Source organism: Linepithema humile, chromosome 1, assembly GCF_040581485.1.
Source record: "Linepithema humile isolate Giens D197 chromosome 1, Lhum_UNIL_v1.0, whole genome shotgun sequence".
In the NCBI taxonomy this organism is placed as follows: domain Eukaryota; kingdom Metazoa; phylum Arthropoda; class Insecta; order Hymenoptera; family Formicidae; genus Linepithema; species Linepithema humile.
Genome location: NC_090128.1, coordinates 11,879,005 through 11,894,380, shown reverse-complemented (window position 1 = coordinate 11,894,380; position 15,376 = coordinate 11,879,005). Strand labels below are relative to the sequence as shown.

At 38.8% G+C, this 15,376-nt stretch overlaps 1 protein-coding gene across 1 annotated transcript in view; it reads left to right on the top strand.

Moving 5' to 3' along the window:
* The first annotated feature begins 3,716 nt into the window (after nt 1-3,716).
* LOC105672065 (uncharacterized) overlaps nt 3,717-15,376 on the top strand; it is a 16,682-nt gene continuing 5,022 nt past the window's right edge. The window contains exons 1-2 of the mRNA XM_012366767.2: nt 3,717-4,052; nt 10,683-10,743. Coding sequence (XP_012222190.1) covers nt 4,043-4,052; nt 10,683-10,743 — 71 coding nt within the window. The 5' untranslated portion in view covers nt 3,717-4,042. The remainder of the gene's footprint in view (nt 4,053-10,682; nt 10,744-15,376) is intronic.

Sequence of the window (15,376 nt, the reverse complement as noted above, 5' to 3'; positions counted from 1 at the left end):
TCCCTCGCCCAGTTCTCTCCCATCCCTTACTGACCCTGAAACCCACTGTACTTCATTCATTACGCCATCTCGCGATGGCATTTCCACGTGACGAACGAATTATAGGACTCGGTCCATACATTAACCTTAGAATGAAATTTGTATCTTAATACATCTGTCAACATTTGGAATTAAAAAAAAATAGATACACACAGTGTGCGTCATTGACGCGATGAAAGCATGTAGTAATAATTACACTGTTTCATCAAATGTTTCACAAAATGCTATTGAAATTGAATGACTGCAGGTAACGTTGTGGAACAGTTTCTTGAAAAACTGTTATCATTTAAAGTAGTGGTATTTAAAGAAACGCATGTCTACGAGGTACTACGTATTATAAAATGTCACTCGTTGGATATTTTCCTCCCTGAGAGATATTTTCTATTTTCTCGAGGTTCTGCCCTAATAGATTGTTATACGTACATCATATTAATACACTGTGTTACGCTTTTAACGCGAAATATATAGACGTCACATTGACGTCATTGAAGCAATTGCTTAAGGATCAAAATGGATTTACTCGCCATAAACGTTACTGATTTATGTTCTCATCGTTTAGTACTAAATATGGCTGAGACTCGGCTTTATTTATTTAACGGTCGATGTCACTAACGTCGATTAACTTTAACTGCAGTTTAACCAGTTCTCTCTCTCTCTTCTCTCTTCTCTCTCTCTCTCTCTCTCTCTCTCTCTCTCTCTCTCTCTCTCTCTCTCTCTCTCTCTCTCTCTCTCTCTCTCTCTCTCTCTCTCTCTCTCTCTCTCTCTCTTCTCTCTCTCTCTCTCTCTCTCTCTTCCTCTTTCCCCTCTCTCTCTCTCTCTCTCTCTCTCTCGATAGCACCAATATGATATAGATAAAGAAAGATAATTTAGCATTGAATGTGCGAAACAAATTATATCTTTCTTCTATATTCTCTGACTTTACATCTCTCTGATAGAAACGTGAGAGACATATTTCTTCAATCGCTGTCTCTCTTTTAATGCATCTTTTCTTCAAATAAATTTTAACTTCTTTTCTCGCTGCCTTATAAATAGGACAACCGGTGCCTAAAGGCCGAGATAATCCGTTTAATCTCAAATTCTTCCAGCGCGTGTCTATAAATCCGCGCGCATTTACAGAGAGGCGTCGTCTTGTGTATTTTAAAATAAATAACCGTGTTTAAAATAAATAACTATAAATTGCAGAGCGCGAAAAGTGGTGCCGTTTATTTTAATTATTCGCACGCCACTGTGACTTTGGCACTATTTTTTTCAACGATAAATTGCATTCTCCTCGCGTCATGAAAAGACCGCAAACTTCGTCAGTCAGGAAGCTCGCATCATAAGTCCTGATCGAAATTTATCACTCCGGGCACGTCAAGACGCGGACCTCAAGCGAAGGATTATAAATTCGACGAAGAGATTCTTCGACAAGTAACAAAAATTCACCATATAAGGGAAGAGAAACTCTAAAATACCTTGCAAAGTAACAAAAATTTCAAGATATTCACAAATACTTGATATGTGTTATATAATTTCTTGGCAAATAAATACATTAACCAAATAATTTCTACACAATTTTCTAAAATAATCTGAGATAAGTAAATTTCTGTTTATAGAAATCGCTACTTTTTAATGTGTTTATAATATTTTGATCAGTATTTTCTTCTTTTCTAAATCAATAAAATAAGAAAAAACGCAAAGCGGGACATATCGAGCAATTATCTGCGCGACGATATAAATTTAGGTGGAAATGACGCTCATTATGAGCACACGCGTTATTAAAAGCCCGACAATTCCAGTGATTTTTATCTTTCCGCGTAAATCGCACACTCGCGAACGACAGCACCGACGTCAGTGTGAGTCATTTGTTGTTCGTACGAACTGCAAACGTTCCCCCGCGAGATTCGACGAGTAATCGTCGCTCTGTATCAACGCCGACAGCCTCTTCCCTTCGAGATTTCGCCGAAAACTTTTCTCGCCCCAGTCCTTCCTTCCTATTCCGCGTGAGAAACAGCCCTTATCCTCGAGGAAATTCAATTTCCTTTCACGATCGCCGCTCTTTTCTCGAGGAGAATAATAAAAGTATAAGTGATAGAACTTTGGCGGGCGCACATTTAGTCGAAAAACGAATATCGAGACCATTAGCTCACGCCGGCGACTATCGATTGCCGATGGCTCGACTAACGTGCCCGCTTTCGCATATATCAGCAAATTTGCGCCTGTGACATCGATCAACACATCGTATATATCTGACTATATTTTGAAGAAAGTATCTTACTCAGAGCACACCGCGGTACTTCGTATCTCTCTTCAGTACACTGCCTTATATATTTCAAAAAATATTCTACGCAATATTGATTACAAAATTCTCTGAAAGATATAATAAAATTGGTCTTCGCCTTTATTCGTGTCTCTCTTTCTCTCTCTCTCTCTCTTACTATCTTCACAGATGCTAGAAGATAAAATTTCAAAAAATTGTATCCTGCTCGCTAACGCAATAAAGATCCAAATTGCTCAAAGAGCTCCGTGTCTGTGGTGTTTCTGGAATATATCATTATCATGATAATTCTGAGCGTACACTTCTTTCAGCATAATGTTAAATATTCTTGAGATATATTATTCTTGGGGCCTTGAAAGGGAGACATAAGGCGATGACAGATGATAGCGTGTACAATATTCCGGTCTCGTTGGCGGACATGCGGAATTATATATCGGAAATTGGAGCCCGATATTCAAACGAAGTATGTCAGGGTTTATCACGTGCGAGGCCGTCATGCAGCACGACCATGTCACCGTCGATGCTTCGTTCGATTATAATTTATCGAGTACTAGGAAACGAGTTAATTCAAGTAGCTCCATGTATCTAGGCTTTTCCGCTAAATGATGATTTTACGATATTTTCATAAAACCGACGTTTGCAATAATAATTCGCAAGGCAGTTTATTCCAAGTTCGAATTCATCGTCGAATTCAACGCGCAAAGTGGAATATTTAACATTTAAAAAATTTAAAAAGGTACGAAGAAACAGCGCTGACAAGATCATGATTTACATCAGAAGTCACTGCAATTCAAAACGTGTAATTTCAAGAAATTGAACATTCGCAGGTCTCGAAAGGATTACTTATTACAACGCGATGTGATACGAAATGTTATGAGCAACGCGATCTTAATCGAAAAAAGAACTCGCCGGCACGTGCCTCGTGTGATATTCTGGCTCGATGTGTGGTCAGCACGCGAGAAACATGTGGCCCGCATGTGGCATAAAATGTGAGGTTCGACGATGAAGGAGACTTCAGGATGTTTGCGAAAGCAAATGTAGCGAGAATGGAAGCAAATTTCGCCAACGAGAGAACTGAACGTTGCACACATCTTCCGTTCATCGTAACGCGATGATGCACTCTGCTTTTCTGCATTATCTTCAATCGACAGATCGCGTTGTCACGATAAGGTACGGCTCGATCTATACTTCTATCGGATGAAGACTTTTCCAGCGACTGCGCCGTTATCGCTGTGTCATCCGTAAAAAAAAAAAAATATTGAAACGCGTTAGAAGTTGCATCCAGATATTTAATTAGATTTAATTAGAGTCATCGCTCACGCAATTAATTAACCGAACATCGCCGATGCGTAGTCAATGTTTCATGTACAGGCGAGTGATCGAAACCGACGAAATTCACCGGCTGCAACCCCTACCATCGGCGGTGGCCGCGCCGCCGAGGCTGGCTGCAGTCGACGCCGAAGCCGACGCGCGTGAGCGTCGGTGCCCGCGCCGATCAGTTCGCGCGGCACGCTCGACGAGTGAGGTACGTGTTCTCACTTTGCCTTGCTCTCCAGTCTGTCAGGTGCATCGGTGGTTCACACGAGGAAGAGAGAGAGAGAGGGAGAGAGAAAGCAAGACATACAGAGCATTAGTTTTCAAACGCAATTCTAGCCGAAGAGTTCAAGAGGAAGAGGAAAAACGGCGGCGATCATAGAGAAGCATTTTTCGCGAGACAACCCGGACTCCGGGAGCTTTCGAACACAGATGGTGAGAGGTGAGTACCTCCCTCGCGTGTATTTATGTCCCTTAACGCGAAATATGAGGACACTTTTGCGAGCAATCGATCGGCCTCCGGAGAAACTCCCTTTGGTTACCCTTACCCACCCTTAATAGAGTCAGCCCGACGTGACGATGACGGCCGGGTCACGGGAGATCGCTTCTCGCGTGCGGCGCGATGCGTGGGTTAACGTTCGTTAATTCCGTCGCGATATCGGCGCTTGATCCGTCATGTTAATCGAATTTGTGCGAAATTAGTTACTCGGTCGTCTGGCTGAATGTGGGAAAGCTGGTTACGAGGTGACGCGTAATGATGTTCGCCGGATAATTTTACGATTTCGAGAGCGGTGTCGGAATTAACATCCGTTGAATCCTTTAACTAGGAATTAATGCGTTAAATGAGATTGAATCAATTTCGCGCTAAACAGGATTACGTCGCGTGCAAATTAAACTGTCGCGATAGTATAATTCTCGTACAACGATAAACTGTATTAATTTATTGTCAGATAGCTATTTCATTAATATTACATCTTTCGCAAGACGTCTCCAGTCTCGTACCGAAATAGAGATTAAATTAACTTCGAGCAAAAGAAATTCTAACTCAATTAAAATAATTCACGAAATAATATATAAATAATATTACTGTGCAAATTAAGGGATTAAAATATTAAAAGTAAAAATATCGATGAGTGAATTCATCTTTAACAAATTATTCTTGTAATATTTGTAATACTTTTCGATCTTTTTTGCTTGAATTTGAGACGCCGGCATTCTCTACGGCTCACTGCGGCCCGGAAAGATTGAAATGTTCTATAACGAAGCGAGAATGTAATCGTCGCTATCCGATTAACGATGAGAAATGGTGCTTTCGAGAGTATGTCTCAGATGTAATTTAGCCACCGGCTACGCGGAGATCGATCCCATTCAAATTTAACTTCTATCTTAAATTTAATCACGCAGACTGACTTATTAGTTTTGTTTGACGTAAGGCGGCCGTGATGCTGGAACAAAATTTGCTCGGCTGCTCAATTGAGCATAATGAATAATTGATTTCGAGCTTAAGCTCACAAGAACAAATGAATCGGGAATTTTCCTTCGACCGGTATATTTCCACTCGTTGTTTCTGGGAATATCCTATCGGACGAAACGCGACATACATAGATAAAAATGTTCTATTACAGGAAAATCCGCCGCTTACTCGATTATGCCGAATAAGAAATGGCACGTTCGTTTAAATCACGACTTTTCTGGGAAACAGTTTTTCGTAAGTTCATAAATTATTCGTAGACGAATCTGTGATGTAGCACGTGTCATTGTTTAATATGTAATTTATCTCTTATATATATTCAGGTTTTTTTTGTAACGTTCTCTTATATTTCACTCATATTCCTTATTTCTGGTGTCGAATATTTTTTTGGGGATAACAATGTCGCAGTTTAATCGTAAGATAAAATTAATAGAAATTGTATGTATGATTAGACCTTGCGTTAAACTCGAGACAATAACAGTCACCGTATCCGGCACAAAAAAATCTACGACCACAACCGGTCGGACTCTACTTGAATTACAGACCCATGGTCGGCCTCTCCTACTTATTGTATTATAAATGTGCGTAATGTAGATACTGACAAATATATTCAGAAATATAAATCCATTTTCTTTTTATACAAGAATACCTAAAAAAGGATTCAGCTCTGCTGGATTAATTTTTCCACGATTATTTCTTTACCTTATCAATGAACTTCTCGAAAATGATAAATGATCTTCCCCGTCTTTTTTACACTACAGTTTTTCTCCAAAAAGCGCCGGGATTTGTCCCGGGCTAATAATAAAACGACTTTCCTCTTTCTACCTTTCTCTCCCTGTCTTATTCTCTCGTTAGGTGCAACACCCGCTCACCTATAAACGCGAATTACGCTTTCCGCATGCCAGACAAGAGTGTCAGCCGCGAAATGAGTCTGTCGGTCCTCCCGCGAGATCCGGCATGAACGACGTTAAATTTACATTGGCGTCGCGAGACCGAGAAATCAGCCGGCTGTCGCCGTCGCCGCGGGACGAACATGCTTAAATTTAAGTTTCCGTCGAATTGTGAACGGTGTGACCGTGCCGAAATGCGTGCTCCACTCAGCCGCAACGGAATGTATATTTAACCCCCATTAACAATTTCGGACAGATAAGTTGCAACTGGACTTAAGAGTCCCTAAGAATGGTAACATAACCGCCTGTCGTTTCACTTGTCATTTCGTCCCGCATTTCTTCGTTCTTATTTTTATTTACCATTGGTGTAGCTACTCGTAGTAAAGCTGAGCTATTGATTAAGTTCTTCTCTCGAAAATCTCATATCATAATAATAATAATTAATTTTCATCTTCTTATTTTATTCTCATTATCGGGCACGATGGATAGTCGGAATAAACTTTTATTATTTGAACCAATTAATTTTTGTCGCCAAACATTTGCTCTCACTTATTGTTCCCGTTCTATTTTTCCGTTTGCTTTATAAAAACAAGTGCTTCTGTCAATTATTGTTATATAAAACAGTCACATATTGAAATAAATAAAAATGCAATTAATTGATATAAAGAGAAAAGTCAGTATATTCATTTAACTATTATTCGGCGATTAATTAGATTAAAAGATTATTGATAAAATATCACCTCTCAAGTGAAATAACATTTTTCGGAAATTAAATTTATCAGTCGGTTTTGGGGAACGTTATGTCTACTTAGTGATAAAACAAAAAAAGACTTGTCAATAATAAAACATTAATTGGGTTGACAATTGAAGGATGCAAATTTTTTCCTCCTCAAGGTGTGCCAATTCTGTCGCTACGTGGCAATGCAAATTCATTGTGCAAGATCTTGTATTGGCACAATCGTAGTTAAAACAATAATGGAACGCTATTCAGTTGAGTGAGGAGCGTTGTTACCGAATGGCAGCTTCGCTTGACATTATTATCAGCGAATTTGTTCATTGCCTCTTTAACTAAATGACCGTATACAAAATACTAAAAATAGAAGAGAAAATAAAAAATCTTAAAATATTTTTGCAAATATTAAAATATATTTATAAGAACTCGCTAATTCTAAAATGATTAGTATTTCAAAATAGGTTAAATTAAAATAAATAAAAATTAAAGTTTATTGCACAAAGTTTGTTGCGCATTGTAAATAATGCGCGGATATTTGATTTTAGGAATAATAATAAAAATCAATGAGAAAAGTGAAATTTCGTGACCGATAGATAGGCATTTGCATTCGATCGGAGGTCATCACTTATTGCAATGAGTGATTACTTTGGCGTTGCAACGAGAGATCGTCGCATGTGAGACGTTTAGTTAACTATTGCATTAATTAAGCGACGTATACAGTCTACGAGGTCAAGGTTTCGATTGTGATAGAACCTGCTAATTAAAGATACGCATTAGACTAACATATTCTGACTCGGTAAAAAACACAATAATGATCTGTTTATTACACTTTTAATTAGATAATATTCCGATGATGTAAGACCTTAACGCGTTTCTAGCGTTTTATTTTGTTATTCTTATGCTTATTAGATGTGAAATATATATTATATATATTTTTCTATCTATCGTTAAATTATTTTTTATTTAGATTATATTCCCAGATTATTTAAAATTAGACGGCATATACATCATTTTGCGTTTCCGTTCTACAATTCGTAACGTTAATTTACATTTCTGATTGCTGGCTAACTGACATCATAACAAAATCGCGCGTGTCGTACGAGGATTATTCGTGACAATCCACGAGAGCGCGATGTATCTGTATGACACGTAATGTAGAAATCGATAATAATTATAGTATTTGTATGCACATTATATGACTCGTGTAATGTTGCAGGTAGTACTAGATGTTTCATAAGTCACGCGACAAACCTCGCAAATGTATATCTGGATAAATTCCGAATTAACTTCCTTTAAAATTAAAATTTAAGCAGAATTCACATTTGATAACACTCTAAATAAAAATAATTTTTGAGTTAGTTGTAGAAGAATTTGAGCAAAAAAATTAATCTAAAAACTTTTTTATCTCTATTTATTTTCATTAAAACAATTCTTTTATTTATAAATAAATTTAATTTTAAAAAATTGAATAAAAATAAAAATTAATCAATTAAAGTAACGCAAAAATTAAAGAATTGTAAAAATTTTTGCTTTTAATTCAATCAAAAATTTGACGAAAAATGTGCCACCGAAAAAATTACAGTGTAATTTTTGGAATAATCTATAACTTGACATGACCTTTAACATTGCAACGCGGTGCTATGCCATCATGTAATCTGACAACCGTGCTTCCGCTGTATCAATTAATGCTGCCACCAAACGGTTGAAAAGGTCATAACTCTCCTTTTCTCTTTGCTCCTTTGAATTTTCATTACTGCACAAAATTAACAGCCCTTGAATTGATATGCGCTAACAATTTTCAAATATTATATTATTAGAGTAAGTGAATATTTGAGTCAGAGCGCATAAATAATAATGACTTTTTGCACAAAAACAAAAAGGTTTGAAGTTAAAAGTTCAAATTTTTGTAGTTTTTTATAAAAGCTACAATAAAATGTACATATAAATGCAAAAAAGAACCTTTTGAGAATAAAGTTCGAAGGTGAAAGATAAATTTACAAAATAAATATAAAAAACTTCGATTAATATATTAATATAATACATTAATATATCTTACATATTTAATGCGCTCTTTCTCATACCATCACAATTATTTCGATTAACGATGAATATATTAACTCATATATCTCTCTGAAATTTTTATTCGGCACTTTGCCTTCTCAAGTCGACAATTTGATCTAAATGGTGGAACGCTCGAGAGGTGAAAAGAACGATCAGGACGAGAGCAGCCTCCTCTCGAGGAAACTCTCTCATGAATGGCTCGATATTACGCGCGACGGTCAATCGATCTTCATTAAACAGAGACAGGAGCTGCAATTTGCATAGAAAAATCGCGCACGTGCGGGCGCGTCCCATAAAAGATGAAAGAAGACGACGGTATGTCAGTGTCAGTCGACTGATGCGCGCTTGCCGGGCAGAGAAAATCGATCTATCACGATCGAGACGTCACTCCCGACGTCCGAGCAAGACGATCAACAATTTATAGACCGACCGCGCGCCCGCTGGATACGGAACTCTTTCTGAAATCCGAAAACTCAACGTTCTTCACGTACCGATTGTTAAATATCGATGCGGCTCGACCGGCGTTGTCCATTTAGTCCATTTAGCGTGCCAAATTTAAGACAGTATCTATCCGTTTAATAGCACGCTCAATATCGATCGGCCGCGAGACTGGCGTACTAATTTTAGGCTATTGCATCAAGTCGCGAGTTTTATAGAACGTTATTATAAAGTAAGGAAGTTTTTCAAGCAATCACGGTGCAGCATATTTAGACGGCAGTGTCTCTACACAATTGAAGAGCTCATTTCCAAGCTGTTTTAAATGCATATTTCTAAAAACTGGAGATTGCATGTTACAAAGCTGTGCGGAGTTAGAAAAACTTCGGATAATCGCCTTTCTTTTTTTAAATTACTTCAGAAAGTATGGAAATAATTGTCTTTTATAAGTATAATAATTGTCTTTTCCCTCGTACGCTTTTCGAAAATATCACGATGAGCTAAATATGACTCTTTCCCAATGCAGCGATTATTTGCAATGCGATTGCGCAAAAGATCATAATTTTATCAACACACCGGAGCTTTGGAATAAAGCGTCGTTGATGTTTCAATCGGATCGTTTTTCAAACGAACAAGCGTTCTCGTATTCGAAATTCAGAGACCTCGGGCGAAATCGTTTTGCGGACACACGCGTCGTTGTCTTCTGGACAAATAGGATATATCTCGTGCACGATAGTCTTTCTCAGTCACGCGTGACGTAGTCGATGAGGTATAATGCGACGTTACGTCTCTCGGAGAAGAAGGGCCTCATTGTCCGAGCCCGAATTACGTTGTCCCGACGTTGTCTCTGACGAGCGAATTACCGAGCGAGTTTCGCGCGTCGTTAAGCCTTAAGTGCCGACATGTCATCCGTGGCTGGAATTATGTAATGCTACTCTGGGTTAACAAATGCGTGCTGTGTGTCGCAATTCCGCGTAGTAGAATAGGTTTTACAGCTTTGTTTAATCGTTAGACATTAACGAGCGCCTCCCGGCAGAACGTTCCCGTGAAATCCGAAATCGCAGTCATTGTATTATTTCTTCGAGAATAGAATATATTGTCGTTTTTATTCAACTTCGTGAAATCTTGTTTAAAAATATTTAATAATTCGCTGGAAATTTATTATTGCTTATCCGTTTTCTACATTTTACTGTTTAATTCTAAATTGACGTTTAATTATGAATCTTTGATTTCATCATGCTTACAATTAAGGGGTGGAAACATTGCTATGGATTCGTTTCGCGCTCGAGAATAACGATCGCGTTGTTTTTCTTCGAGGCGATAACTTCGCTTCAGACTACGAAAGATGAAAAACGACACCCTCGTTCATGTTAAAGCAATTTATGTGAGTGCGTAAGGAAATAAAAAAAGAAAAAAAAATAAAAGTGAGATCTTTTCTCGAGAATGGTTATGTGAAAGCTTACGTCTTTTTATTTGTTGCAGGATCGTTACCTGATATCGCAGTGACGATGGCATCGGGCAGAGAAATCCACGGTGCTTTTAGGTAAGCAAAAAAAAATCGTATTCAAATTTACATTGGCCAAAAAATAACCAAAAGTTATGATCTTTCTGATACGTTATCAAATAAACTAACGCGACTCAACTTAGACAAACAAAATGCTGCTCTGTTTATGACAAAAGATTGTCCTTTTCTTTTTATTTTAATTCTGATTATGTAATAAAATCATCTGAATAATTTAGATTAATTTATTTTAAATTCAACGTGACTCGTAATGTTAATTTATCCTATTTCTGGTTTTTTTCACCTTTTCTTGTTTTACACGTGTAGTCTCGCGCGAGTGCACTCGAAAAAGCGAGCACACAAATACACGCATACATACACGCGCACCGCTGATTTCAGCGGCGGAAAGCCGGCTGGTTATTTCAAGGATTTTCGTGGGTGTATGTTTTCCACGCAAACTTTAGAAATTCATTATTACGCGAGGCGCAGGAATAAGGAATTAGTTAGCCGTCTGTTACATCAATGTACAGCTCACGAACGTAGTATAATTTCTTAATGACGGATTCTCCGGCGAGTTCACAATCGATTTTATCTTGTCAATCAAAATTTGACGGAAAACTTAATTCTTTTCGTACACGTGAATGAATATGATATAGCGAGAACTACTTGAATCTCGTATGCAAAATTCCTAAAAAATGTCAAATATATACTCAGCTTAAAAAAAATTAAATCACTCTCTTAATTAAATTTTAAAAATGCTTAATAATCTAATAAACTCGTAAAAATAATTTTCGGCAAAATATGTTAATTTCCTGAAATTCGAATAGAGGCGCAATTTGAATAAGAAAATTTCAGCAACTTGAGCCGCAACGTGCCGTCCGCCCGAGTACGCGAGTATACTTAAGGAAGCGCGTCCCAACAAACACATAAGAGAAGTCACCTAGTTATTTCGAGGATTTTCGTGGGTGTATATAATGCAAGTTTTTTATCCGACCTTTGTGAAATCTCGGCGTGGGTGTCGACGAATAGGGCAATAGGGCTTTGTGTATTACATCGATACGAGTCGCTGTTACACAAATAGAAATGTTTAAATATAATAAAGCGTCATTGCTTTTACTTATTCGGTATCGCATCAATATTCTGCAAGACGTATAAAGGAACTGACATTTTTGCCGGTAATGCCGATATTACTGCAGAATATCGACATTGTATATTAATAATTGATTAAAGAGAAATGTTTCCGTGACGATAAATTAATAAAAAACATTTGTTCCATAAAAAGCTTGAAGCTTTACGAAATCGATTAATTTTCATCGATTAATTTCAGATAAATAATTTGATATAGTTGTACAACGAATCTTTAGTATCTCGACAGACTGAAGACAACCTCTCATGCATAATTAATGCATCCATTTCTGTTTCCGACGCGCGATTCGCGCTAATCAGCGTATTTTCGCCGTGCATTTAGCGTCAAATATAATTGTTTGATCCTCGTCCGTGTCTACACCTCGGTTATGATACGGTCCGCAAATAAAGCTCGGCATTAAAACACGTCGCGAAATTCGTGATCAGAATAGCGAGCACGGATTTAGAGCGGAGATATCGATCGCGTCTTCTCCCGGAGCGGGCACGACAAGCCCGACAGCAACCTGAGAATCGCGCGATTTCGAGCTATAGCATTTCGCGATAGCGCACAATCGACTGACAGTGAATGGAGGAACTTTCGCCTTGGCAACTCTCTAGCGCTGGCCGCGCTTGCGATTTTATTCTTAGCGACGTTGCTTTATTTTTATTGTGCTTATAGCGCGGCATCGATCGCGCGGAACCGCGAGTTGACGTCGTCCGATTCGATAGTCGCTCATAAGTAATGCAGCGAGTAAGTAGTAATGCCGCGTCACAGACAGACGCTGAATGAAAAAACGCGGCGGAAGTATCAGGCCTATTTTTAATCGCGGTAAAGTTGTTCCCACGCGTGTTATGCCATAACCCTTTTCGTTGTGCTGACGAAGAATGGTTCAAACACTCTGTACTCCATATCACGCGAATGTTATAAAAAAGATAGAAACAATTATATAAATCTCGGACTGTTATTTTTACTTTTGGATTGAACAAATGAGGGACAAAAGAATAAACATCTTAATTAACATTCAGTGATATTCACAGCGGAAAAAAAAGTATATCGCAATAGCAAATTGAAATATCCCAATGCTTCTGCAGCACACAATCACTGCTTCGTGTCATATCGGCATGTATTTCCGGTCGTAAATGAAATATCAATGTCTACTATGCGGAAATATTTTCGGCGTACGTAACTGCGCTTTTAACTCCCTCGTGAATCCGCCAATCGATACACTCCGATGGCTCTCGCGAAGTTCGAACGACCGGAGATTGGAAAGTTCCGCACTAAATTTCGCCCGAAATGCGGTCGGTTTCGTTTCCCGTTAGGATATCGCTGCATCCATTCATGCCTGGGCGATCCTCGTTAAGCCGCGGAGTCTTTGACGTCACGTTTAAGACGCCGTTAGAAGATTATAACTGTGCATGTGTGTGTGTAAGGGAGGGGGGGTAGAAAGGTTAGAGAAAAAGAGAAAGAGATAGAGAGAAAAGTGGAGACACGCATGTTGGTCGCGTTCCACATTGAAAAGCGTGCTGTCTGTTAAACAATGCGAATCCATTATCGAATCTATCGCAAAAAATAAATTGGATCACGTTCTCGCATTGTCGAAATCGCGTTTTCGCATTTGCTCGAGGGCGCAATCAAGCGCCATTCACGCATCTCCTCTCGTTTCTATTCGGTGTAATCTCTCGGATAATATCCGGACTGTTTGTCTTGAAGGCACCCCGTGAGATGAATCTTTAAACGCAATCGCCCACGCGTTCGACGCCAACATAGCTGGACGATTCGCAATTCGTGTCATCTCGATCTTGAAATGACAAATAAATAAATATTGAGATAGAAATTTTCTCCCGCGAAAAAGTTTTTGCATCCTACGAAAGTTCAAAATGGTGCGTTTAGTTCCAAGTTTCGTTGCTCGATTAAGATTCAGTTGGATTTCTGAAAGGCGTCCCGCGAGCAAATGGGTACGGTACATCGTCTGCACGTGTATTACGCGATTTCCGAAAAATCAATACTTTTCCGCGGCAACACGCGGCACACCGGTGACGTAACGCCTGACGCAAGCGACAATCGTTGCGGCCGCGATGCCGCAGAGAGGCGAACGTCGATAGCACGCCGGGCGTCACAAATGCCTCTGGCTTCCTTAGATCGGCATATTCCGAACGAAGGTATCGTACATCACTTAATCGAATGACACATGAATAGTATAATTATAGATACTGCGTTATTTTTAAACAACTTGTATGACAACACTGCAATTTCGCAGATAAAATGCCACAACGACTCGTCATACACAAATTGACGTATCGATTGATGCAAAGTGTTAAAAATACAATTTTTATAAATTTTCTTCCTATATAAAGCTTAGAGAATATATAATAATAGTAGAGAATATATGATAATAATAATGGAGAATGTACAATAATATTAAATAACATTAAAATCTCAAAATAGCCAATTTTGCTGCTGGTAAAAAATTTCAGGAAAATAAAAACGGAAAAGTATATATGAAAAGACACAAGAGCTTTAAAAATATCAGCGAACTATTATCGCCTAATAAAGATTGCTTCGCGAACGTCCATCAGTCTGTTCGTTACAATAAAAAGCGTAATATATATTTTTACGGATGCAGTTATATATATATATATATATGCAGTGACCTGCGAAAGTCGCGCTTCGCTCGCATGCAAAATTCGCGAATTCCCGCGCCGCCGCCACGGCCATCGTCGATTAATCTCCGCTTCGATCGTCGCCCTCTGCCCTTTCGCCGTTCCTTCGACCCCGTTCTGCCGCCGCGGCAACGTGCCATGAAAATGGTTTGTGATTACCACGGCGGCAGGCATTCGCGCTGACGAGGCGAATATTCCGTCTCTTCCGTCCGCGCTATCCTTAACCCGCGCGAAATTGATTTCGCCACTCGCCGCCTCCTGTCCCGGGTGAATATTCGCTATTGTAAGAGAAGTAGGTAACCACCGCAACGCAAAGATCACAATGTTCGTATCTCCCTTTTTACAGTCTCTTTGGAGAGCGCAAAACAAATATTTCACGTCAAAATAAATTAACTTCAAGCGCAGTAACCGTAGCAACGCTCTTATTGTTCTTACACCACCGATGTACTAAATTTCAATTTCAACGATTCAATAGTTTAATTATAATGTTGTCAAAATTTTGTTCATGAAAATATCACTGCGAAACAAATTCAGCTTTGATAACCGGAACTCGATGGCCAGTGGTGAACATAAAATAATTGTTTATTGATTAATCTTATTTCGGCAAGTGCGAGCGCAAATTAAATTATTTCACTATATTCCTCTAAAATTGACTGAAGTGCATTCGATCTCGTTTTACGGATAAAACTCTTAAGCTCTCTCAAAGTTCGTTCGATCTCCGACGAATCTTCCCATCCTGTCATCAATAAGCGCCGGTGAAAATGAGCAAAGTTTTGAAAGTGTAATCACGCCGCAAAAGTTAAGCCGAAGCGAGTTTCGTGATACCGTGGTGTTTTCTATTTGCGTTTCACGGTGGACACGATAACGCATCCGTCTTTTTCCGCCGGTG